This window comes from Puma concolor, chromosome A1 (assembly GCF_028749965.1).
Source record: "Puma concolor isolate L17-30 chromosome A1, mPumCon1.1.hap2, whole genome shotgun sequence".
NCBI lineage: Eukaryota > Metazoa > Chordata > Mammalia > Carnivora > Felidae > Puma > Puma concolor.
In genome coordinates this window covers 129,974,053-129,999,062 of record NC_141667.1, presented here as the reverse complement: position 1 = coordinate 129,999,062, position 25,010 = coordinate 129,974,053, and the positions used below count along the sequence as shown (strand labels likewise).

Below are 25,010 nucleotides of genomic sequence, written 5' to 3'. Positions count from 1 at the left end.
GAAATAAATAAACATTAAAAAAAGTTTTTTTTATGAAATTATGTAAATTTGATCGGACTAGAAATTTAACAATATTAAAGAAAGATGATTAATTTTTTACAATGTAATCATATTGTGACTAAACTTTTTTTAAAAAATGTGTGCCTCAGCAGCACATGTATTAAAACTGAAACGATACAGGGAAGATTAACATGGCCCCTGCAGAAGGGCGACATACAAATTCGTGAAACGTTGCAAATCTTTAACTACAGAGAACAAGCTGACAGTTACCAGATGGGAGGGGGCCAGGGGTTGGGTGAAATAGGTGATGGGCTTAAGGAGTGCACTTGTCATGATCAGCACCAGGTAATGTATGGAATTGTTGAATCACTATATTGTACACCTGAAACTAATACACAAGACTGTTAACCACCAGAATTAAAATAAAAACAAGTGGCAGCTGGGTGGCTCAGTCAGTTCATCTGACTCGATCTCAGCTCAGGGCATGATCTCACAGTTCATGGGTTCAAGCCCCATGTCAAGCTCTGCACTGATGGCTCAGAGCCTGCTTAGAATTCTCTCTCCCTCTCTCCCTGCCCCTACCCCACTTGTACTCTCAGAATAAACTAAAAAAAAAAAAAAAAAAAAAATCATCATTTAAAGATACATATTGGGGCGCCTGGGTGGCTCAGTCAGTTAAGTGTCCAACTTCAGCTCAGATCATGATCTCACAGTTTGTGAGTTCGAGCCCCGTGTTGGGCTCTGTGCTGACAGCTCAGAGCCTGGAGCCTGCTTTGGATTCTGTGTCTTATCCTGTCTCTGCCCCTCCCATGCTCATGCTCTGTCTCTCTGTCTCTCAATAATAAATAAACATTAAAAAAAATTTTTTAAAGATATATATTAAAACATTTACAGATGAAATTATGCAATAACTGTTATTCAAAATAATCTGAGGGTGGAAGAGACTGATTGTGAGTGCATAAATAAAACATAATTAGCTATGGGTTGATAATTATTAAAGCTGGGTGATGGTAACATGATGAAGGTTTATTTTTTTTTTTAATGTTTATTTTTGAGAGAGAGACAGAGAGAGAGACAGCAAACAGGGGAGAGGCAGAGAGAGAGGGAGACACAGAATTCAAACCAGGCTCCGCGCTCTGAGCTGTCAGCACAGAGCTCAAGGCAGCGCTTGAACCCAAGGACCGCGAGATCATGACCTGAACTGAAGTCGGAGGCTTAAATGAGCTACCCAGGCGCCCCCCTGATGAGTGTTTAATATACTAGTCTTTAGTATGTTTGAAATTTTCTATAACAAAAAATTTAAGGTTAAACATTCCAAGTCATCAAGGAGATGAGACTTTCCGAGGTCATGGTTGAAAATAAAGCCAACACCCTTCACAAGTGACAATGATGCTTACAACTTTTGTTCAAGTTGCTTTGGTACATTTTCACAAGCTTTGAAGGAAAGGAATAACAACCAAACAAATTATCTGTCAATAAGAAAAACTCAAAATAGGGGCACCTGGTGTCATGATCTCATGGTTCGTCAGATCAAGCCCTGTGTAGAGCTCCAAGCTGACAGTACAGAGCCTGCTTGGGATTCTCTCTCTCCCTGTCTCTCCCTGCCCCTCCTCTGCTCATGCGTGCTCTCTCTCTCTCTTTCTCTCAAAATAAAATAAACCTCTTCTGGTCTGCCTACCCTTTGGAGGAAGCAACCTGGGTTTTGGCTTATCCAACTGGCACCATGCTAGTGGGGTGATTGATGAAAGGCAGCTGCTCGGAGGCTGACATTTAGGAAGGGAAGGAGACCAGCACTGTAAAAATCAGGCATCTTATAACCACTGGGTAAAAAGCTGCTGCTGACCAAAGCGTGCTGCTTGTGGCAGGGCCTCTGACCAGTGGTGTGGACCAGCCATCCCAGACCATTTACATGGTGCCTCCTTACCCTGTCTCAATGAATTCTGGCCAGGAGCACAAAGTCCCCAGAGAATAGGCAGTGCTCGGGCAGTGACTCAGGTTTCTCTCCAGGCTTCTGCTCTAATGCAACACTCCACGTCTTTGGAGTTTTCCCTCTTTCAAGTATTACTGGGATTTTTTTTTTTTAAGCTACTTAAACAATAGCACTAACTTGACAAGCACCTGAGAGAGGCATGACTCTGATATCCAGTTAACGATCTGGTTTTTCTGTGGTAGGTACTCAATGTGGGGGCTGGTCCCTAGAGGAGTTTGCAGCCTCATCCTTATGTGGTCTACGCTCAGCTCCTTCAGAAGCCACAATGCTTTCCCAGGCTATCCGCCTCAGTAGGTTTGGAAAGCCAGCTTTCACTTCCAATCTCCATAAACCATCAAAACCTGCCTCAAATACCTAGGAGCAATGCGGACACACTGTGCCCACAATCTTGGTTTCTATATGCCATTCTTCAATAAAAGGAACTGAAGCTCCTTGCAGAAATGCCTGATGGCAGGACTAGAGCAGAAGATGAGCCTGCTATATCTTCCGAAGTAGAGCTCAAAAGAAGTGACAGGGGTTATCAAAAGCACACTTGGAGACACACCCAATGGCCATATCTGAAACAAATGAGTAATCAAATATATTGTGGTAATAGGTTATAACCCACAGAATAAAATAAATGTCTGTGGATCCATATCAATATAAATAAATGATTCAATAAATAAATGGAGAAGGAAGAGCTCCTCCTTAGAGTAGAATCCCAATTAATAAATGCAGAAGGCATGATGGGAAGAGAAAATCTTTACAAACATACTAGTTGCAGGCAAGAATCACTATGGATACTAATTTTGTTTTTCAAAAAGTAAGAAACAGAATATTTACATAGTCTCACAGTATCTCCCGACATACCCATTTACAAAGAGAAAAGTAACTTCATAGAGAAACCTGGCAAAGACCACTTTAATCAAGTGATCAAAGTTAGTATCACCAGTAAAGAATACTGACATATACATCCTGATATCATGCACAAGACAGACCCAACATCACTTCTGTGGCTGTATAACAGAAGTGTTATAAGATAATAAAATAAATAATATAACAATAATATAACATAACATAATAAAAATGCATAACCTGAGTTTGACCATGAGGAAACATCAGACAAATCCAAACTGAAGGATTCTACAAAATAATTCATCAATCTTTTTTAACAGTGTCCAGGTCATGAAAGACAAAGAAAGACTACGTTCTAGATTAGAGGAGACCAAAGAGATTTGAGGACTAAATGCAATCTAGTATCCTGAAATGGGTCATGGGCCAGAACTAAGACATCAGTAGGACAAAAGATTAGTTAACTGTATGACAGCCATATAAATTTCCTGGTTCTGATAATTACATCATAGTTATGTAAGATGTTAACATTAGGAGAAGCTGGGTGTAGGATGTAAGGGAACCCGACATGCTATTTGTGCAACATGTGTCCCATCTAGTCACTTTGAAAAGCACCAGGGGCTAAGGCAACCAACACACGGTCTTGCCTCCTGATGAGCCCAATAACAGTGAAGCATAATTGGTTTGTGGCTGGGGGACATGGGGCAAAAAGTGCAGCCTCAGGAGCCACGCTGCACTTAAAACCCATCCTCTCTCAGTGCTCCTATGTAGAAAACTGGGGAAAGGGCCCTGCCAGCCTGAAAACTGGGGCTGGCAACAATGATCGCTCAGACACTGCTTCCCAACATCGCCGGCTGCCTACAGCCTTGGCCGCTTACATTCCCAGCAGCCTCACTCACATGAAACACAGCATTACTGGACCACACAAATCCTGTAGCCCTCCACAGATGAAGCCAGGATGGCCACAACACGCAGCACAGAATCTCACTATAAAACAATGTTAGGGGTGCCTGGGTGGCTCAGTCGGTTAAGCGTCCAACTTTGGCTCAGGTCATGATCTCACAGTTCATGAGTTTGAGCCCCACGTCAGGCTCTGTGCTGCTCAGAGCCTGGAGCCTGATTTGGATTCTGTGTCTCCCTCTCTCTCTGCCCCTCCCATGCTCATGTGCGCTCTCACTCTCTCTCTCAAAAATAAACATTAAAAAATTTAAGGGGCGCCTGGGTGGCTCAGTCGGTTGAGCATCCGACTTCGGCTCAGGTCATGATCTCTCGGTCTGTGGGTTCGAGCCCCACGTCGGGCTCTGTGCTGACTGCTCAGAGCCTGGAGCCTGTTTCAGATTCTGTGTCTCCCTCTCTCTCTGACCCTCCCCCGTTCATGCTCTGTCTCTTCCTGTCTCAAAAATAAATAAAACATTAAAAAAAAATTTAAAAAACAAACAGAAAAAACACTGTTAAACGTCCTTGCTAAGAAAACACGTGAGATTCTTACCCTGTGTTTGGTGAGAAGGATGAATCAAAGGTCAGCTTCAGTCCACGTGCAAGCTGAACAGAAAAGAAACGTGCCAGGTTTAGTCAAAGGCAGGGCAGCAGAATAAAACCGTGTCTCTTCGCAGTGACCACCATTACCTGATCCTCCACAGTAATCTCTGTGCCTAATGTGTTGTCAGTGTTCCATTTCTCCGTAAACGTCAGACCATATTCAGTCCATCTGTACTTGGTTTCCAGACTGCCCGTCACTTTGGTGGTCTCAGTGTTGGCAGAACCTGAGCTCGTAAATTCCTGTAAAACAGAGAGAGAGTCACGGCCTGTTCCCCAGGGCTCCACTGAAGCATCCTAAATGGAACGGACTTTCCTCTATGCAAGAGGTGAGACCTGAATGTGTGGAGGCAAAGGCTACTTCTACAATTCAATTCAATATTTAAATACGGATGGGATTAAAGAGCCCTGTTAGTTAAAAGACTCTTATGGGGAATTCTCTGTCAGGAGACAGCTTCCTTCCGCCCTGGTAATACATTAGTCTGGACAGGAAGACAATCCCGCTTCCACAATACTTCCAGCCAAATACAGACCAAAACCGCTGAGCTCAAGATGACACTGGAGTACATCAACCCCAAAACGTCCTCCTTCCAACAATCCTCACACACACAGTCTAAAAGGGATTACTAATTTTTTTTTTTTTTTTTTTTTGATAATCAGGTGGCATTGAAAACAGCTCAATTTTAAAAATAAACAAGGAGGGGCGCCTGGGTGGCTCAGTCGGTTGAGCGTCCGACTTCGGCTCAGGTCACGATCCCACGGTCCGTGGGTTTGAGCCCCATGTTGGGCTCTGGGTTGATGGCTCAGAGCCTGGAGCCTGCTTCTGATTCTGTGTCTCCCTCTCTCTCTCTGCCCCTCTCCTGTTCATGCTCTGTCTCTCTCTGTCTCAAAAATGAATAAATGTTAAAAAAAAAAGAATTTAAAAAGAAACAAGGAAAAATAAAACAGAGTTTATTAACTCAGTGAGTATTAACAGCTGCTAAACTAGGGACCTATCAGCAGCATGCCCCTGGACCACCCATCCCATACAGGATGCGATGAATGTGACAACCACAAACTGCCACAATCAAAAAGGTCCTTTCAGGGCACCTGGGGGGCTCAGTCAGTTAAGCGTCCAACTCTTGATTTGAGCTCAGGTCATGATCTCACGGCCGTGACATTGAGCCCCATATCAGGCTCCTTGCTGAGCAAAGAGACTGTTTAACATTCTCTCCTCCTCTCTCCCTCTGCCCCTTCCCGACTTATGTGCGCACTCTCTCTCTCTCTCAAAAAAATAAAAAATTTTAATTTATAAAAAGAAAAGGTCCTTTCATTGGACTCTGCCACCCAGGACACGGTAGTCATCCTCTCCACTGATCTACGATAAACCCCCATGCTCCATGTCGATCAGACAACTTACCAGTCCATTCTCAGATTTTGTCTTCAAATCGAGTTTGATTAAGCCAAATCCTAAAGAAAGAACATGGGAACTGTTAATAGGCTAAATAACTAGCTCGAGCGCAGCATCTCTGCCTCCCTTCTCCTGTTTCAAGATGGCGTGAGTGTGCAGGGTGCCTGTCTCCACTGCTGCCTGCCTACGTGTGGAACTTTGGCTACCGAACAGTGGCTGTGCGCTCCCAGCAGAATGACAGGGAAAGGTACGGGACAGTGTGAGCACAGGCCTAAGGATGGGCAACACTTAGAAATTGCACTCCATGACCACGGCACACACAGAGCTGCTCCCACCTGTGGGAGAGGAAACCAGGGCGTCCGCTTGTCTGCAGCGATTCGTAAGCCTGCCCTTACCAGGTGTACAAACCAACACTGCTTTATTAGGCATAGTAGGCTTGTCTTTTTTCCCCCCGACATCAAAGTTCTGAGAGTTGACCCACCCAGGTCTCCCGAACTGTGATGGGTAAAATCCCAAACATGCCAACCCAGCCCATTAGCTCCGAAACACTCACCATAACCCTTGGTGAAGACATCCCTGGCACATTTGCCAAGATCAGCATACGTGGGAGGCACAGCCATCTTCTGCTACAATAAAAGAATCACCAGAAGACACGCATCAGTAATTAGGGAAATTAGTTTTCCATCAATAAAAATTATTAGCTATAATTAACCACCAATAAAAATCATCAGCACAGAGTCCCAGGCACTTTATTCTCCCAGGTGTGCACAGAGAAGCCTTGCTCTCTCGTGCCTCCTCATGTCGAGAGGTGGAGACACCCAGGTAAGTTCTGTCGACAGCAGACCAGCCTGCCTTTAGACCTCTTCTTCCTTAGCACCCCCAGGACTGAGCACAAGTGCAGAATATAGCAGCAGTCGGTAAACATTTGCTGAATGAATTAACTGTCAAAGACAAATTCCCACGAGCCAGCTACTTTACTGAATCGCAGGACTCTTGCCCATAAAACATACCTTCTTACAAAATGTCGGCTGCTATGGCATTCAGTGTACTGAATAGAAATCAGAGCTTTTCAGGCCATCCTATTTTCCATATGGTTCTGATTTCATCCATTCCAACAAAATACTTACAGAGTACCTACTATGTGCCAGAATAAATGCAACTTTTCAAAAAACTTTGTATTTCAGGGGACCCCATTTTTTTGAGTATCAGATTCCTCACAGAGAATACAGTAAAACCTAACAATTAGGCAACTCTTCACATGGAAGGAGATATAACCACATCCCCTCGCCCTGCCAAAAAAAATTAATTCAAACAAACATTTATTGAGCTACAATGTGACTTTATTTTTTAAAGTACTACTTGAAATTGTTGCATATCACTAAGTCAACAAGCATTTATTAAACACCTCAGGGTTCAAGGAAGGCAAGTAATTCAGAGTCCTTTCCCTAAGGCCACACTGTGTCCCTGAGAGGCTGTATTCTGACGCATTACATACACAGAATTAAAATCCTAATCCAGGACAGCGAGAGCACACACGCACATGCACACACACACACACACACACACACACAGTGTGCTCCATCCAGGAGGAAAGGAGTCATGAGAAAGCAGCATGATCTGCATCATCTCCATTTCCCAAATTATCAGCCCCAATTAGCAGGAATCCAATTAACCCAAGGATGGTTCCATTAATTTTTAAAATATTGTATACCTAAATTTCCAAACTGAGCCTGCATATATCCCACCTGAAGTCACCAACATATGCACTCACACAAGCAAACACCTGCAAGGCATGTTCCTGGTAAGTGGGAACCCAATGAAAAATGTCTCAATCAGGGCGCCTGGATGGCTCCGTCGGTTAAGAAAAATAGTTCAATCGGTCCCAGGGCGAACAGCATCACCACAGGAAGCTGCATTCCTGACATAAGCTTTAACATCCTAGATGCTGCAAGGAGCCCACAGAAGCAATGAGTATGCTATAAAACAAACAACGACAAACTTCCACCACTTGAAGTAATAAAATTGTGGTCCAGGTCCTATGGTACTTTTTTCAGAGGTTCTGCTAATTCCGCCTCCACTCACTTTTTTGTCAGAGCAGAGTGGAGCAGCCCAGCGAGCTGTTTACGATCCTCTTTGTTGCTCTTGTTATCTCTTGCACGTGATCAGGCTGGAACCATGGACAGCTCAGTCCACATTAGGATCAGGGCACAAAGAGCATGGAGGAAGATCCATTTCAGGCTGTCCCCATTGTTTCAAGTCTGGGGACCCCCCCCCCGACTTGTCCCCCTTCCACCCCAAGCGAACCTCACAGGCACATCCACCCCAGGGACAGCCAAAGAAACCATCCACCAGGTCATGCAGAATACCCCCAGCCTAAGGCGTGGATATGTCTCAGCCACAGATGGCCCTGGCCCCTCCGCAAACCTGCGTCAAAGGCTGAGGTGATGGAGCTCCAAGGAAACTTGCGGAACATCTCAGCAAAAGATCCAGAACATTCTCTACGGCCACCAGTGCAAACAGGTATCAGTGGACTGAGCACCCCTCTTCAGCGCTGCCCTTCCCCAGCTGGACTGCAAACTCAGCCCCAGGGTGAGGAAAGAGCAGTACAGTGGCAACCTCTCTGGGTCAGCCAAGACCTCTCTGTACCTCAGGGGCCAGGGCGTTCCAAAAAGTACCCTCTGCTGTGGCTCTAGGACCCACCTCACCAGACACGAACAGCTTTCGCATCAGGGAAAAGCAGATCACTCATCATTTAATGTTCCCCAAATGCTCTCACTCATCACTAATCCCCCAAAAAAAGAACCAGCAAAACCACCTGTCAAAAAACACTCCACCACCGACAAACATCACCCTAAAGTACATGGCCACTAAGGAGATTACCATCCAAACACAAGGGAGCTGGGAGGGCAGAGGGAGCTTGGATGAGGCCAGGTTCTCCTTGCGGCTCCAGCTCGGCACCTGGCAGGGAAGATGCACAGGATCCCCCAGCTGAGCGGAGCCAAACCCACTCCTGGACCTAAGGAAACACCCACCCAGAAGCCAAGATGCTCCCTTCACCACAGGCCCACACCTGCTGTGCAACTGTAGCTTCCCCTAGGCTTTTGCTGCAGTCTTCTCTTTCCCCACCCAGTCGCCTCCTGCGTTTATCTGACAGGACTGTGGCAAGGCCTGAGGCAGTGTGCCTCTGAAAAGCTCCGCTTTCTTACAACTGCCAACAGCGCCTAGAAACAGTTCTCAGCACCCGCTGCAAAAATCATCTTCTTGTAGAAATGATTTCCATTCATGTTTTCTCGGGCCAGGACCAGGGGGTGTGAAAGAGACCTCAGCATCCTGCTTTCTCATTTAACACGCTGCCTGTGCTGATTCTAACGCTGAACCCTGACGCCCTGGCCCCTACCTCCGCCTAGATCAGCTCCAAATCGCTCCAAATCGCTCACCATCTGTCTTGGTGGCATCCACCCCATGTGCCTTCAGAAGCCCAGCCTCTAGAGTCCGAGCGTGAGGTGGGGCACTTTGACACAGGAAAGCAGCCAGCCCTGGACAGATGGGAATCAGAAGCCGGCCTGGGTGAAGGCTTCAATGCAGAGCCTGCGAGCATGGTTCCCAAGGATAAGTGGAACATGAGGGACGGACAGGACTGGACTGAGCAGACCTTCCCACAGTCACTGATGACTTTGAGAAGGATCAGTAAGTCACAGTGGGAGACAGGAGTCCCTTGTTTCCCTCCACTGCCTGTTCGCCTACCTACCCAACCATTCGCTGGCTGACCTTGAACAGATTATGCAAGCTCCACTCCAGCCGAGGAATGAAAATCCAGCCCATACTGGAAACTCAGAGGGGAGAGATAGTATATCGCCCAGAACAATCTGCATAACACTTACATAACCTCCACCTTGGGGGGACATATCTTCCTTGACTCATCAGTTGCCTGTCAGTGACAGCTGCTCTGCTTCTAGCGCCCCCACCACACCTACAAGTGCACACCTACCCCCAACTCACACCCTTGAACTCAAAGCAGCCCGGAGCCTGTCATGCATAAATTTATCCAAAATATGTAAAAAGCTATGTGTCAAAGATGACAAGCCCTGGCAAGTAGCAGGTATTCAATATAAAGGTCTGTTTAATGAGAAAATGTGCAAGGAGCATGAAAGTATGTTTATAGTAGAAGGAAAAAAATAGAAACTTAGTATCTGACAAGAATCTAAGCAAACGGCGATGTAACCAAGCAGCAGGAGCGCCCTCTACAGGGAGGCTGCAGCACCGCCAGGAATGGGGGGGTGGAGACAGCCACAACTAGTACCCTCTCCACCCGCCTTGGCCTAAGGAGAACTCAACTCAGGCTGAGGAGACCAGCGGGCTTCAGAAGGGAGCAGGGCCACTTACTACCTCAGAACAAGGTGTGGACTTTAAGGGCCTCAGGGAGCCACTGTAGAGTGAATGACACACCTGTGTTTGAAAGGCTCCCTCAAACAAATCAGCAAAAATGCAAATGAAAATATCCACTGTTGGTGTGGAAAATGGTCACCCCTGTTCACACCAGCATAGGACAGCCCCTTTGGAGACAACTACTGGCCAATGCGTAAGTGGGCATGCATTAACCTAAAGACAATTCGACTGCTAGGAACCCAGCCAAGGTCCCCAGAGAGGAGCACACAAGGATGCTCACTGCAGCATTAGTTCTGTAACACAAGCCAGAAGAAATCTAAATGTCCACCAATGGGGAAATGAATGAAAATTAAGGTACTTACAAAAACTAAAGAGCACCATGTGGTAATCAAAAAGAATGAGGTGGATTTATGCAAGGTGCCATAGAAAGCTATCTTTGACATATGGCTGACCCTTGAAAAACACAGATTTGAACTTCGCAAGTCTACTTATATGTTGGATCTTTTTCAATAAATCCAATACTGTAAATGTATTTTCTCTTCCTTATGATTTCGTTAATAGTATTTTTTCTCTAGGGGCGCCTGGGTGACTCAGTCAGTTAAGCGTCCACGTTCAGCTCAGGTCATGATCTCGCAGTTTGTGAGTTCAAGTCCCGCATCAAGCTCTGTGCTGACAGCTCGAAGCCTGGAGCCTGCTTCGGATTCTGTGTCTCTCTCCTTTCTGCCCCTCCCCTGCTCATGCTCTCTCTCTCTGTCTCTCAAAAATAAATAAACATTAAAAAAAAATTTTTAAGAGTTCTTTTCAAAAGTAGTAATATTACCTAGCTTACTCTATTGTAAGAATACAATATATATGTATATATAACATACAAAATATGTGTTAATTGACTGTATAATATCAATAAAACTTGAGGTGAACAGTAGTAGTTAAATTGGGAGGGAGTCAAAAATTAGAGAAGGATTTTCAACTGCATGAGGAGTAAGCACCCCTAACCCCCACAGTGCTCAAGGGCCAACTGTAGTTCAATGCACAAAGCAAGTCACAGAAAATGTATAATTCTGCATTATTAGAGGAAAACCCTTTCACATACACGTTTATGCGCTCACACATTTGTGAATGATGGGAAAGCATGTAGGAAGGCTACAAGCCCATCTGTACATTGTGGCTGACTGGGAGCTGCTTCTGGAAACGAGGGGGGTTTAGGAAAGGAGGAGAGTTAAAATAGGATTTTCATTTCTTATTCCACTTTATTAAAGTTGTTTGTACATACTGATAACTTTTTTAAGGACATAAAATTTAAAAACCCAACCAACGTGTCTGAAACTGAGCTACACTGCCTTCCCGATGCCACAATAAGCCACATTCTAAAAGACTGCTGCAATAGAGGTGCCAGAAGGAAAAGGCCACGTGGGAAGTATCTATCCGGGTTCCAAGAACAGAGTCCAACTACACTGAGATGGCAGGGTTAACAGGCAGGGCCTGCAGGGGGAACATTCTACCCCCAGATGACCACCTGTGGCTCTGGCCACCCTGCCCAGGAGGCAGGAGTAGGGCAGGGCTCCCTAACTTTAATGTGCATGAGAACGGCCTGAAGCACTTGTTCAAAAGCCTCCTTCCCCCCCCCTTAGCCTTTCGTAGCCTAAGAAACAGGCAGGACAGCGCTTCTGTCGGCAGAGGTAGAATCCTGGCACGGGAGCCGTGGTACCCTCAAAGAGCTAACAACCACTGCGGTGGGGGACACAGGGAGCAGGGTGACCTTAAGTTCCCAAGACTCAGTCTTGTGAGCAAAGTGACACCTAATGGATTAAGAGACACCATCTTCAAGGGCAAGGGTACAACAGCACTAGGATGCAAACACCAGGAACCACCCTGCCACGGCATGTCACAGCCCAACTGGGTGCCCAGGCAGCAAGGCACAGTGACTATGAGAAGGAGCTATGAGCCTGGCAGAGGATTTACCAGCACCAGCCTTTACTAGCTGTGTAACTTTGGACAAGCCACTGATAACTTACACTCCCAGGGTCTCATTTTGCTCACCTATAAAATGGGGCTAACACCAGTGCCTTTCTACCAGAACTACTGCAAAGATTAAGTAAGTTAGGTAGGCAGAGCACGTAGGAGTATCTGGCACACGGTGAGGGCTCCATAAATGGCAGTGCTAATCACAGTCCATTATTCTGGATATTCTCTGTCCCTTCAGATCCATTTTTCTCCTCCATCCTGCTTTGTGACCCAAGAGCTGATCACTATGGACTGCTATCAAAGGCTATGTATCGTTGGTTTTGGCCAACAGGAGGCACCAGCAGAAGATGGGAGAGAGAGGCTGGAGTACTCATTTCCCAAGCTCCCTCCCTGCTGGGCCTCAGGTGGGCAGTGACTGCTTTCCAAGGCCACAGCTCCTGCCAAGGAGCTCCACACTCTGCTCACACCTTTGCAAATGGCCCCTTCATTATGCTTTCTTTTATCACCCCATGTAAGTGTGCAACTGATTAGTGCAAGGCCCCTGACCAAGAGGGTAGTCACCTTCACCACCATCACCATCACCATGACCATCCTGGATTTCCCTTAGAAAGGGAAAATTGTAGGAAAGCCTTTGGTTCTGCTGTTTCTCTAACATCATTTGAGGTGGTTTGTCTGAGCAGAACTGGGCCAGCACATAGGAGGAGCACCAGACCAGCCAGGGATTAGAACAAAAGCACCTCCCCCTAACTCTGGGGACCAGGAAAAGCAACTTCCCCAGCAGGAGGTTAGCCCAGCTCTGAAAACCAATATATCAAGCCAACACCATCAGAAGCCTCCTCACACCCCATCCCTATCTCACGGAAAAGGCAGCCCCTGGTTATGTCTACCGGATGCTGGCAAAGCCGGTGACCTGTGCTCTGAAGCAAGTCCGTGCTCCCAGTACAGCTGCCCTCCCCTCCTACTCCACGAGAGGCTCACACCGGGGAGCCCGGCTTCCTAGGCATTGCTTCTATTTTAAAACACTCTGGGAGCTAGGCCACCACCAGCACAGCCTTCCGTAAGAAGCCGCAAGGGAATGTAACTGACTTGGGGGCAGCCTGCAGGCCCACCCACCCATCAAGGGAAGAAAAGCCTGGGCTGGCAGGCAGCATGGCAAGGTCTGGGTCCCAGGTGCACCCAGGGCTCCTGTCTGACCTCAGACACCTCACATTTCCTGGAACCTCGCTGCCTGGCTTGACCCAGTGGGGTTTAAATAGACAGTGCTTGGGCAAGTAGATTTGAGAGTCAAGCAGCCCTGAGTTCCAATACCACTCCACGACTCTCCAGATATGGGACCCAGGGCAAGTCACAATGTGTATGCATCTCACGTTTCTTCAGCTTGAATATGGGGAAAGAGTATCTGTCTCAGCATCACCGTGAGGACTGCTAATATGAAATACTTAATACAGTGACTGGTACGTGGTAAGTACACAATGACCAGAGAGAGGATTTTATTACAGGTTTACATTTTATAGATTTCTTAGTATAATTACCGCTGCTGTGCAGGTTATCAAACGGCCACCCTCAACCACAAGGTCCAGAGTCCTCCCTGACCACATGAGGTACTCTTGAGCTGAATATTGTCCAGGTAAGTCCTGGAAGAATGTCTCCTACCTCATCCCAGTAAAAACTGACCTTTCTCCTGATAGACACCCAGTGTCACTGTCCTTGCAACAAGGAGGAGTGACTCCACTGATTACAATCCACTGCCAGGCAGCCTACACACAGCCATACACACGTTCACTCTGCTCAGCGTGAAAGAACAGTTCCCCTCTGAACAGCAAATTCGACCTTTCAAATGCGTCCACATCTATTAGCTGGTGGCAATGGCCCCTGGCCGTGGCAACTGCAGTGTGGAATTACCAGCACTAGAACTAGCCAGACCAGGTCCCGAATCCCAACTCTGGGCTCCAGCCTCCCATGAACAAGAGTGCCTCTCTCCCAGGGTTTGCAGGATGGTAGATTCAACGTCACACATACGTTAAGCCCCCGCAGAAGGGTGCTGAGCAGGCCCTCAATGAAGACTGACTGTGACGATGATGATGATGGTCACACTTTTATAAAGGAGGCAATGAGGAACAAGACAGTGAGTTGACCTGTACTCAATCCTGTGGCTCTTGTCAGAGCTGTGTTGTGAGCTCAATCTGCTCCCCAGGACTGTTTCCAGGACAGTTCTGGATAAAGGGCTTAGAAGCCCACTCACCCTCACCTCCCTGACAGCAAGCAGTAAAATGGAGGATTGTGCCCAGGCCCAGCAGAGGACCCCATTGCTCACTTTCCCTCCGTGGATACCAGAGGAGTCTGTGGGAAGCCCACGGCCACAGACTTTCTGAGTTCCCTGAGGGGCTGTCTGCAGGTTTGGGCTGGCGCTCTCTCTCTCTCTCTCTCTCTCTCTCTCACACACACACACACACACACACACACACATCTCCCCCAGTCACCACCAACAACGATGTCAGGCCATTAAAATTCCATCAAGGGCAAAGTGAACTTCAGTGCCTTGGGAGCATCTCATCAGTAAAGATGGGGGGGGGGGGGGGTCAATGTCCCTCATTACCACCAGCTTGAAGGTTACTGTCCACATCTGCCCAGGGTCCAGCAGGACCAGCAGCCCACAGGCAACTCCTCACTATATGGTCTCCCGGAGCCCCTGTGTTTGTGTCTACAGACAGCCCTTGCCTCTACCCAATAGAATAAAAATATAGAAATAAAACTAAGCAAGCAACTGAGAGCAGTACCCCCCTCCCCAAGGTCAAGCATTTTATTCAGAACAACTCCAGCAGAAGTTATCGACCCACCCACCACCCACCATCAGAGAAGGGAAAAGCACTTAGGAGAATCCCATTCACCCTGGTCGCCCTCCCCTGCAGGCCCAGAAACACCAGTTCTACAACTTTCCCACAGGACCTGGAAAGTCACAGAATGAAGATAGCACGTTTAAAGCAGTTATGTCAAATTGGGAAACAGTTTTGCGTCTCAGTGCTCTAGGGCTGTACTTTCCGCAGGAGCTCTTTAAACAGACGTGACCCTCTGCTAAGCAAGACTATTTTCTGGAAGTGAGTGAGATAGATGTGTGTGTCCCTCAGAAAGGATGTCCAAGATCAAGAGAATATGGTCCGGGGCTGCAGCCACTACATATGCCCATTCAATAACTTCACAAATACTTAATGAGCAACTACTAGAAGACATATGCTGCAATGGTAAAAAAACAAAAAACAAAAAACAAAAAAACAAAAACCACAACTATCCTCCTATCAGTAAGGGTAAGTTGACTCTTGGATAAAAAGGAAGAGCACATTTACCCCCACAGACCCTTCTCAAGTACCTACTGTGTGCCAAATGGCACCACCCCAGGCAATGAAAACAAAGCTGCAAAGAGCTTAAGCCTAACCCTGTAGAGCTCATTCCAGAGCTGGGGTGGAGAAACAAGGCAAGCCCTGGGCAGCCTGCCCTGGCCTTGCCAACAGCACATTAGGCAAAGTAGGGGCCCATTCTCTACCTCCTCTGCGGAGGTAAGGCTGGTCAGGGTGATGGAGACCTCAGGTGAAACCTTCCCTCAGGTCTGCACGCACTTCCTACTTCAACCTGACCTTGTCCATAAACTTAAAGAATTTTTCATTAATGTTCATGGAAGTTACTCAATGCCTGGCACACAAGTGTTTAGTAATAACGTTTAAAATAACAGGGGCTGTATTTATTAAACGTTTTCCAGAACACCAAGTGGAGTAGAATGGTCTACAGAGGATGGGCTAAATCCTCCCCAAAAGCCTCAAGTGTCAAGGTTTCTACTGAAGGTTTGGCGTTAATCAACTCATATCATTCTTCCCAAAGATGAACGGCCGCTACAAGGAGAGCTACAATTGCTCCTATTGTACAGATGAGAAAACTTAGGCTTCGTATCGCCCCGGCTGTGTGACCTTGGGCAAGTCACTAGGATTGCAGCCCTGAAATCCAAGGGCTCCAACCAGTTTCGTGAAGGCACAGTAGCACTCGGTGAATGAATGAGCAACCGAACCAGGATCTCTCCTAAGGCCAAGGAGGCCACATCCGCTCCCCGCAGGGCGTCCTTTCCCAAGGCCGAGCCTACTGCACAGGCTCCTGCGGCCTAAGTCGACTCTCAGCCTCTAGTTCCGCCCGGTAGGGAGCTGGCACGCGCGGAACAGCGCCGGGCGCCAGCTTCTCCGGGCGTGGACCAGACAGGCCGGACAGGGCGTGTGGGGCTGGGAGCGAGGGACCGCGGTCGTCACAGGAACTCATGCCGGCGGCGACAGCGTGGCCCGCACAGATCCGTGCGCCCAGCCCGGTGAGTGTGGGGGCAGGCGGTTCCCCGCCCGACCCGCGCTGGCGGGATCGAGGGCCAGAGGGCGCCGCCGGGAAAGGTCACCTAGACCTGCAGCCGGCCAGGCCTTCACGCGGCGGCCCGTGCCCTTCCGCCCGCAGGTCCCCGAAGGATCGAGTCCCAGGCGCAGGCGCCCCCGGATGTCCGGCCTCCCGCTCCCGCGCCCCGGCCCGCTTGCCGCCCGCCTGTGCGGCCTGCTCTGCGCGGGGAGCTCCCGCTCGGCCACTGGGGCCCGGTCCTCAACCCCTCGCCCACGCCCGCTCCTCCCCCCACCTCCTGCTCAGCTCCCCAGGGCAGGGCCCGCGACCCCAGGCGCCGGCAGATCGCGGGCCCATGTCCGCAGCGCCTACCTCGGGGGCGGTGGCGGCGGGCTCGGCGGCTGCTACCGCGGGGGCTGCAGCGCGAGGAACGGAGAGCAGCGGCGGGGCCGAGGGCGGGACAGCGCGGACGGCGGCGGCGCGGACCCGCCCCGACCCTGCGCGCCCGGCCTGGCGAGCTCCGCCCCTGGGCCCGCCCCGGACACCGCCCAGGCCTGGGCCCGGGTCCCCAACCAGCTCCCGGCCAGAACCATTACCTTCCTGCGACCTCAGTGCCCACCGCGGACGCGTGTGCCCGCGGGCGTGTGCGGGCACGCGTGGGTGCTGCGTGCGCCCGGACACGGGGCCGGGGAGGCGTGGGGCTGACGTGTACAAGATGTGTGCGTGCGCTGGGACACGCGTGCCAGCCGCCCACGGGAGCCAGTTTTGGCTGGAAACGCGCCAGGTTGAGGCCCGCGTTGGGGGGGGGGGGAGGGGGCTTCCGGTTCTCTTAGCCGTGGCCCGGGGCCTCCTGCGCTAATGGAAGACGCACGGGATCCTGGGCCCCCAACCGGTTCTCGGGGCTGGGAGACAACGGCCCACCCCCAAGAGATGATGTGGCGTGCGGTGCCGGACCAGGACCTAGCCCGGTTCGACTAGTTGATCCCCGGAACCCCCACCTCGGCAAAGCCCGCGCGGGTTGTTAAATCGGGCTCCGAGCCCCCGGGGGCGGTCCCTGGAGAGGAAGGTGGGAGGGACTGGGCGCTGGAGGCGCCGCGGACACTGCGGAGCAGCCACGACTGTCACCACCCCCCCTCCCCCGCTCCCGGCCCTGGGCTCCCAACCCAGTGTTTCCCGCGCCCCCGGCACTTCCTCGCGCCTCTCCAGGCTCGCCGGAACCCTGCGGCCGCCGTGGGCGAAGCGCTGGGAAAACTCCCCTGTGCGCGGAGTTTGCGCTCCACATTAGCAGTTTTCCCCTGCAGCGAAGCAGCTAGTAGCCATTTTCGGAGCATTTGAGAAGTGAAAAAAGTAAATTGCGTTTTGCCAGAATGTCCCCTGCTGGGTCTGACAGCGCGCAGACGTGACGCAGGTTCCGGCCAGTGGAGGACCCCTGGGGGAACCCGGGGCCTGCCTCCCCGCGGAGCTCGGTGAAAGTGTATGTTGTCTCCGCGTTAGGCCTTAAGTGGGTGGTTTCCTTCACCAAGAATTACCACTGAGTGTCCCCAGGTATTAAACAATTCGTGGCTGGATGAAGCTTCTGCACCTCTTTCGCCGCAGCCAACAGACGTGAGGCGTCTAGGGGCCCCGTGGAGGAGGCGCAGGGCTACAAAATCGGGACACTAGCTCCCAATCAGACGTAGCACAAATTCAAGGAGTAGGCAACTGGGGCGTGGGCAGAGGCAGTCAGGACAGGCTGCTGGAAAGAGATGGCAGCTTAAATAGGAAAGGGCACCTGTTCCAGTGGGGGCGGGATGTTGAGGAAGAGGGGAGCTTGGGCGGGAGGGTGGGGGGGTTGCAGACAAGGCTCACTGGGCTCTGTAGAGGTCCCTAGTCTAACTGGCAACGTGAGCAGGCACAGCTAAACCCCTTGAGCTCATTTAGCGTGGAGGACCGATGCTAGAACTCTCCCCCGGCCCCCTGAGCTGCTCCATGGCCAACTGGGAACTCGGAGCTTTCCAACCTGGTCATTCCCACTCTTGCACACAAAGGCCTCAGCACACTCCGGGAGAGGGTGGGGCAAGGAAAGCCAGTGAGTCATCCATGAGTGCGGTAAAGCAGAGTTTGGGAGGGCAGATCCTCAGGGAGGCAGGGCAGAGCCAGATGGCTCTGCGGGAAGATGGGGCTCCAGAAACCGCACATGAGCTAGGAGTCTTGCCCTGGGTCAGTGAAGTCCAGATGTGATGCTTGGCCCAAATGTCCAAGGTGCTCCCTCCCCTCCAGCACCTCCTTGCCAAACCCCCTTTCAGGACCCTCAACCCCCATCCCCCACCTGCCCCTTCTGGGGCTCCCCTCCTGGCTGCTTTCAGATTAATCACCTGAGTGCCATTTGAGTCACTGGCTGTGTGACTCTGGGCAACAGACCTAACCGCTCAGCTGCAACTTCAGAGAGTTGTTGCAAGTCTAAAATGGGAGGCAAAAGGAGTAAGCACACAGGAAACAGTGAAGGAATCTGGTGGGACATGGAATCAGGCCCTACTGTTGACCCTCCCCACCATAGCCCCAACAGAAGAGCTGTACAAGGCAGCCTGTTATGCCAGGCTTAGCACCCCCACCCCCAGCCCCACCTCCACTCTGTCTTCCAGGGCTTTGGGCTGGGGGTGGGCACCTGACCCAAGACTGATTGGCTAATCAGGTCCTCTCTTGCAATTATGAATACACCCAGGTCAGGTCTAACAGTTTTTCTTTGGGGGTAATAACCACTTTCCCCTCCTCCTGTCAGTCCATAAGCTTTGATGGAGCTGACTCCACTCCAGGGACTTTCTTGGATCAATCAAAGCACTGCACTCATAGGGATGGACCAAAGACCCGGGTCAGACTTCCTGGGCCTTTTGAAAGGCAGACCTGTCCTAAGAATGAAGCCAGCCCACAAAAGACAGACATAGACTAGATTCTGAGAACATCCCAATAAAAATTTTTTTCTCCTGCATATCCAGAAACATAAGGTGACCTAGATCTAAAACAGTTCCAAGATGTTCCAACATAATATCCATGGTTTTTAAAAATTATATATACGTACACAGAGAGAGAAATATTGGAAAGATTTATTAAGCATTAGTGAAAGTTATGTTTCAATTTATGGGACTATGTGACTCTTGATCTCAGCGTTGTGAGTTCAAGCCCTGTGTTGGGTATACAGATTACTAACAATAAATAAATAAACTTTAAAAAAATCATTGTATGAAATTATGAGTGTTTTTTTTTCCTTTGCCCCTTTCTGTATTTCCCACATATTCTGTAATGAGATATAACACCTTTACTATAAAATGAGATAACTTTTTCTTAAGAAAGTCAAATGAGGGGAGGACGCCTGGGTGGCTCAGTCAGTTAAGTGGACTTCAGTTCAAGTCATGATCTCACAGTTTGTGGGTTTGAGCCCCACATCAGGCTCTGTGTTGACAGCTCAGAGCCTGGAACCTGCTTCGAATTCCGTGTCTCCTTTCTCTGACCCTCCTCTGCTCGCTCATGCTTGCTCTCTCTTTTTCTCAAAAATAAGCATTAAAAAAATAAATAAGTAAATTCATAAATAAATAAGAAAGCCAAATGAGAGGACACCTGGGTGACTTAATTGGTTGAATGTCCAACTCTTGGTTTTGGCTCAGGTCATGATCTCATGGCTCGTGGGTTCAGGACCCTCATGAGACTCCGCACTGTCAGCGAGGGGCCTGCTTCGGATTCTCTCCTTCTCTCTCTGCCTCTCGCCCACTTGCACACTTTCTCTCAAAATAAATAAATAAACAAACAAACAAAAACAGGGTGCCTTGTGGCTCAATTGGTTAAGCGTCCAACTCTTGATTTCAGCTCAGGTCATGATCTCCCAGTTCGTGAGTTCAAGCCCTGCATCAGACTCAGTGCTGACAGTGCAGAGCCTGCTTGGGATTCTCTCTCTCTCCCTGTCTCTCTCTGCCCCTCTCTGGCTCGCTCTCACTCTCTCTCTCAAAATAAAGAAAATTAAAATTTTTTTTTAAAATAGGCCAAATGAGGTTGATTAGGAGAGGTAGTATAAACTGATACAATCCTGGAAATCAATTAGACAATATGGAATAAGAATCATAAACCCACTCCTTTGATCTGTTCCTGGGAACCTATGTTAAAGCAATCCCAAGTATTGGGAATACTAGCTTCAGGAAGATGTGTTGCAGCCCAGAATGGAATACAGCCTGGTTTCTAGCTTGAGCAAATTGAAGCTTATACCCTCTACAGATTATTCACAGCCTTGAGGAAAGAAGGTTACAAAGACTTCCTGTGGGGAAATATTTCTGTTACAATGCTAATTGAAGGCAATCATGTATTACTATTACTGCAACCACAACATTAAAAACTGTAGAGACAGGGGAGCCTGAGTAATTCAGGTCGTGATCTTGAGGTTCATGGGTTTGAGCCCCACGTCGGACTGCTTGCTGCTGTCATCACAGAGCCCATTTCAGATCCCTCTGCCTCTCCCCCAAATGCACTCTCTCAGAAATAAATAAACATTTTTTAAAAAATGTAAAGAGGCACCTGGGTGGCTCAGTCAGTTAAGCATCCAACTTCAGTTCAGGTCATGATCTCACGGTTTGTGGGTTTGAGCCCTACATTGGGCGCTGTGCTGACAGCTCAGAGCCCAGAGCCTGCTACAGATTCTGTGTCTCCCTCTCTCTCTACCCCTCCCCAGCTCGTTCTTCCTCTCTCTCTCTCTCAAAAATTAGTAAACATTAAGAAAAAAAAACTGTAGAGATAAACAGTGGTAGACTGTTTTTCATTATCAGAATTTCATTATCAGAATAATGACCCCCCCCAAAGATGTCCACATCCTAATCACCTGAACCTATAAATATGTTACCTTGCTTGTCAGAAGGAACTTAACAGATGTGATTATGTCAAGGGTCTTGAAATGGAGACATTAACCTAGACTGTCCAGGTGGGCCCAATGTAATCACAAGGGTGTTATGAAGGAAGGCAAGAGACTCAGAGCAAGAGAAGGTGATGTAACAACAGAAGCAGAGACTGGAGAGAAAGATTGGAAGATGCTTCACTCCTGACTTTGAAGGCGGCAGAATGGGCCATGAGCTACGTGATACAAGAAGCCTCCAGAAGCTGAAAAAGACAAGGAAACAGACTCTCCCCTCAAAAACTTCTAGAAGGAACCAGCCCTTGCTGACACCTGAACTTTTGCCCATTGAGACTAATTTTGGACTTCTGACCTCCCGAACTGTAAAATAATAAATCTAAATTGTTTTAAGCCACTAAGTCTATGGTTTTTATAATACCTGAGGAAACTAGTGCACAAACCTTCAGGAGACGATACTATAAATGATTTGTTAGAAGGGTGTCTTAGCTCAGAATGCTGTAACAGAAAACCACAGACTGGGGGGCTTAAACAACAGGCATTAGTTTCTCACCGTCTGGAGGCTACAAGTCTGAGACCAGGGTGCCAGCATGGTCGGGCTCTTGCTGACAGCCCCGCCTCTGGGCTATGTCCTCACGTGGCCTTCCTTTGAAGGAGGAAAGAGAGAGAGGGAGAGGCAGGGAGACCCCACCTCCTTTTATAAGGGCATTATTCACAACATGGAGGCCCCATCTAACCCTAATGACCTCCCAAAGGCCCTGCCCCCTAACACCATCCTGTTGGAGGGGGGCGGGGGTACGATTTCAACATTTGACTTTGGGGGAAGACACAAGCATGCAGTCCACAATAAATGGCAAGTTTCTAAGTGGTGGGTGTTTGTTTTTTGTTGTTTTTTTTTTAATTTTCTCTGAGTTCCATCTTTTTAAAATAGCTTTCTTTTTAAATGTTTATATTTTTGAAAGAGCACATATGGGGGAAGGGGCAGAGAGATGGGGACAGAAGAGTTGCAGTGGGCTCCGTGCTGACAGGCTGACAGGCTGACAGCAGCGAGTCCCATGTGGGGCTCGAATTCAGCAACTGCGAGACCATGACCTGAGCTGAAGTCAGATGCTCAACTGACTGAGCCACCCAGGCACCCACTAAGCTCCGACTTTTAAGCACTGTGGTAAACAAATTGAACTCAATCATGAAAACAGGCAGGGAACGCTGCCTGCCGTACAAAACTACCTGTGATTTGGAATCTGAATCTACTATTATTGTATGGCAAACCTGGGCCTCAATCCAGGTCCAACTCTGGTACTTATAAAGACCCCTGAAAGGGACATCAATGTGTGCTCATCTGCACATGGGTGTGGGTGTGGGTAGGTGGGTTTCACGGTGCTAAGTACAATTGACTTGGGCTGGAATCCTACCAGAGACTGCTAAGCTAAAAGAAGGCAAGTTTTCCCCAGGGCTCAGTGTATACTGGGTCCCGCAAAAGATGAAGAAAGCCAGGAGAAAAATCACGTAGGATCCCCTTTTATTGCAAGGAACAGGGAACCCCTTTTCTGGAGCCCACCAGTAAATGGATGCATGCAGTTTGCCCTGAAGACAGAAATAGAAATGCCTCTTGCCCTTAACTCGCACACGCTGCTCAAGGATCTGGGACTTGATGAAGAATTTCCCAATTTCTGCACCATGGCCTCTGCTAACAGGCAAAATATTATTTGAAATGTGGACGAAGTCAGATGGAATTAAAATGGCCTGTACCTAGTACCAACCTGGTAGGACTGCCCAGGGGTGTTGCTTCCAGATGTTGTCTGTCCAAGGCTGCCATGTTGAGTCATGTGGCCTACACACTGCACCAGCACAGGCCAAGGGGATGTGTGGGACTGAGGTCCTGTCTCCACACAGCTCATGAAGCCCTGGGTCCTGACAGCACTGTTGTCAGCCACAAGGAAGCAACTATGTTTCTGCTTCCAGGTGCCTTTCACAATCTGTGTGGGGGCATCAGCTGGCAGCTGAGGTCCACTGCCCTGCACCAGACATGCTCCTTCTGCTGGCTTTTCCCACAGCTGGTTCCTTTCTCATTCTCAGCTTACATGGGACCTTCTCAAAGCTGCCTTTTCCTGCTTTGCAGTTAAAAAGCAGATTCTTTTCTCCTCTCTGTCTGTATTCTGAGATCAGTCCTTTGTTTATTTTATAGCATGAGCACACTTTAAAATTATTTAACCATGGGTTTGCTCTTTATTCTGTGTCTCCCTCCTTAGAATGCTGTTCACGTAGCAGGTGTTCAGTAAATGGGGAGTAAACAAATTTCTAAATAGATGGTGAGTGGCACACAGAGTAAAGGAGGTAACTGACTTGAAGTGGCTTACTCTCACCTCTATGCAGGGGGCACACTTCGGGGACAGCTATTCTCAGTCCTACTGTCCAGACAGCTAGGAATCGTGCCTGTGAGATGTCAATCATCCAGGAAGAATGGGATGACAGCCTTGTTGTGGGCTGGGGGCTGTTTAGTCTGCCTTTGTAATAAAGAATTTAACCAGGGGTGCCTGGGTGGCTCAGGCAGTTAAACAGGTTATGATCTCACAGCTCATGGGTTAGAGCCCTGGATCCCTGCTTGGGATTCTCTCTCTCCCTTTCTCCCTGCCCCTCCCCTACTTGTGCTTTATCTCTCTTTCTCAAAATAAATAAATAAATGTAAAAAAAAAAAAAAAGAAAAAAGAAAAAATAATTGAACCACACCTCATCCAAAGAGAGATCTGGAACTTGTCCTTAGCTTCTGGAAAATAATCTCTGAGCCCTTGCAACGTCATGCCAGATAGGGTGAGGGCTGGCCACACAGGATAAAGTAACAATGTGATTTAGGGTGTGGACCAGCTACTAGATAAAGTAACAATGTGATTTAGGGTGGGGGCTTTGAGTCACACAGTATCAGCTGGACCTCCAGAGGGACTGGAAACTGATGTCAGCTCCGTGGACAGTTGACCACGGAGCCCCCAATAAATTTCTGGTCGCCAAAGCTCGAGTGAACTTTCCTGCTTGGCAATATTCCACCGTAGTTGTGAGTACAATGGTCCTCGGTGAGTTCTGTGAGTCTTTCTAGTAAATCGTTACATGTAAAGGTGACCTTGGAAACCCTGAAACTTGCAACTGGTGTCAGTGGGGATGGTTTGGGGGACTGTGCTCCCTCTCATGTTGCTTGTCCCTTAAGCCACCCCCCACCCAACTCACAAACACATGTACAAACAGATATACTCTAAAGGAGGAGGACTGGCTTCTCCTGGTTTCTCCTGGCTGACTTAGGTCTGCTCTCAGACCAGGCATCTGCCCCAACTGAGACCACAATGCTTACTGCTCTTATTCCCAAAGGCGTCCTCCAGGTGCTCCAGGACAATAGTTGTTTCCTCCCTGGCCCCACCAGCAGCGCTTCCCCCTGTGTCCGGGCTGCTGGGGGGGACTTCCCTGATGATGTGGGCAGTGACCAGTAGGTAGGCAGGCAATAAACCAGGTGGGCTACTGACCCCAAGTGCCCCTGCCATTGTCCCCACCCCAGCCTCTCATGCCCCACCCCCACCCCACCGCCTACTAAAGTCTTTGCTGGAGGAGACATTGTGGGGGTTGGGCTGACCATCAGGGTATTCTCTGGAAATGCCACAGCTTTCCTAAAACTAGTTAGGTGTCTCCTTCCTCTAATGCCCACCATCTCCCCC

General features: G+C 48.9%; 1 protein-coding gene and 1 non-coding gene across 3 annotated transcripts in view; one reads left to right on the top strand and one right to left on the bottom strand.

Annotated features, from left to right (window-relative positions):
- The window catches only part of VDAC1 (voltage dependent anion channel 1), a 28,324-nt gene extending 11,157 nt beyond the window's left edge, over positions 1-17,167 (bottom strand). The window contains exons 1-5 of one of the 2 annotated variants that reach the window (XM_086704107.1): positions 17,048-17,167; positions 6,301-6,373; positions 5,757-5,806; positions 4,448-4,600; positions 4,311-4,363 (exon numbers count right to left, since the gene is read on the bottom strand). In XM_086704107.1, the coding sequence (XP_086560233.1) occupies positions 4,311-4,363; positions 4,448-4,600; positions 5,757-5,806; positions 6,301-6,367 (323 nt within the window). In that variant the 5' untranslated portion in view covers positions 6,368-6,373; positions 17,048-17,167. Of the gene's footprint in view, positions 1-4,310; positions 4,364-4,447; positions 4,601-5,756; positions 5,807-6,300; positions 6,374-16,823; positions 16,956-17,047 lie in introns of those variants that run through there. The other variant, XM_086704111.1, reaches the window with a different exon arrangement.
- LOC112861782 (U6 spliceosomal RNA) lies at positions 141-243 on the top strand. Its single transcript, XR_003223681.1, has one exon. It is a non-coding gene; the product is annotated as a U6 spliceosomal RNA (small nuclear RNA).
- Positions 17,168-25,010: the final 7,843 nt, after the last annotated feature.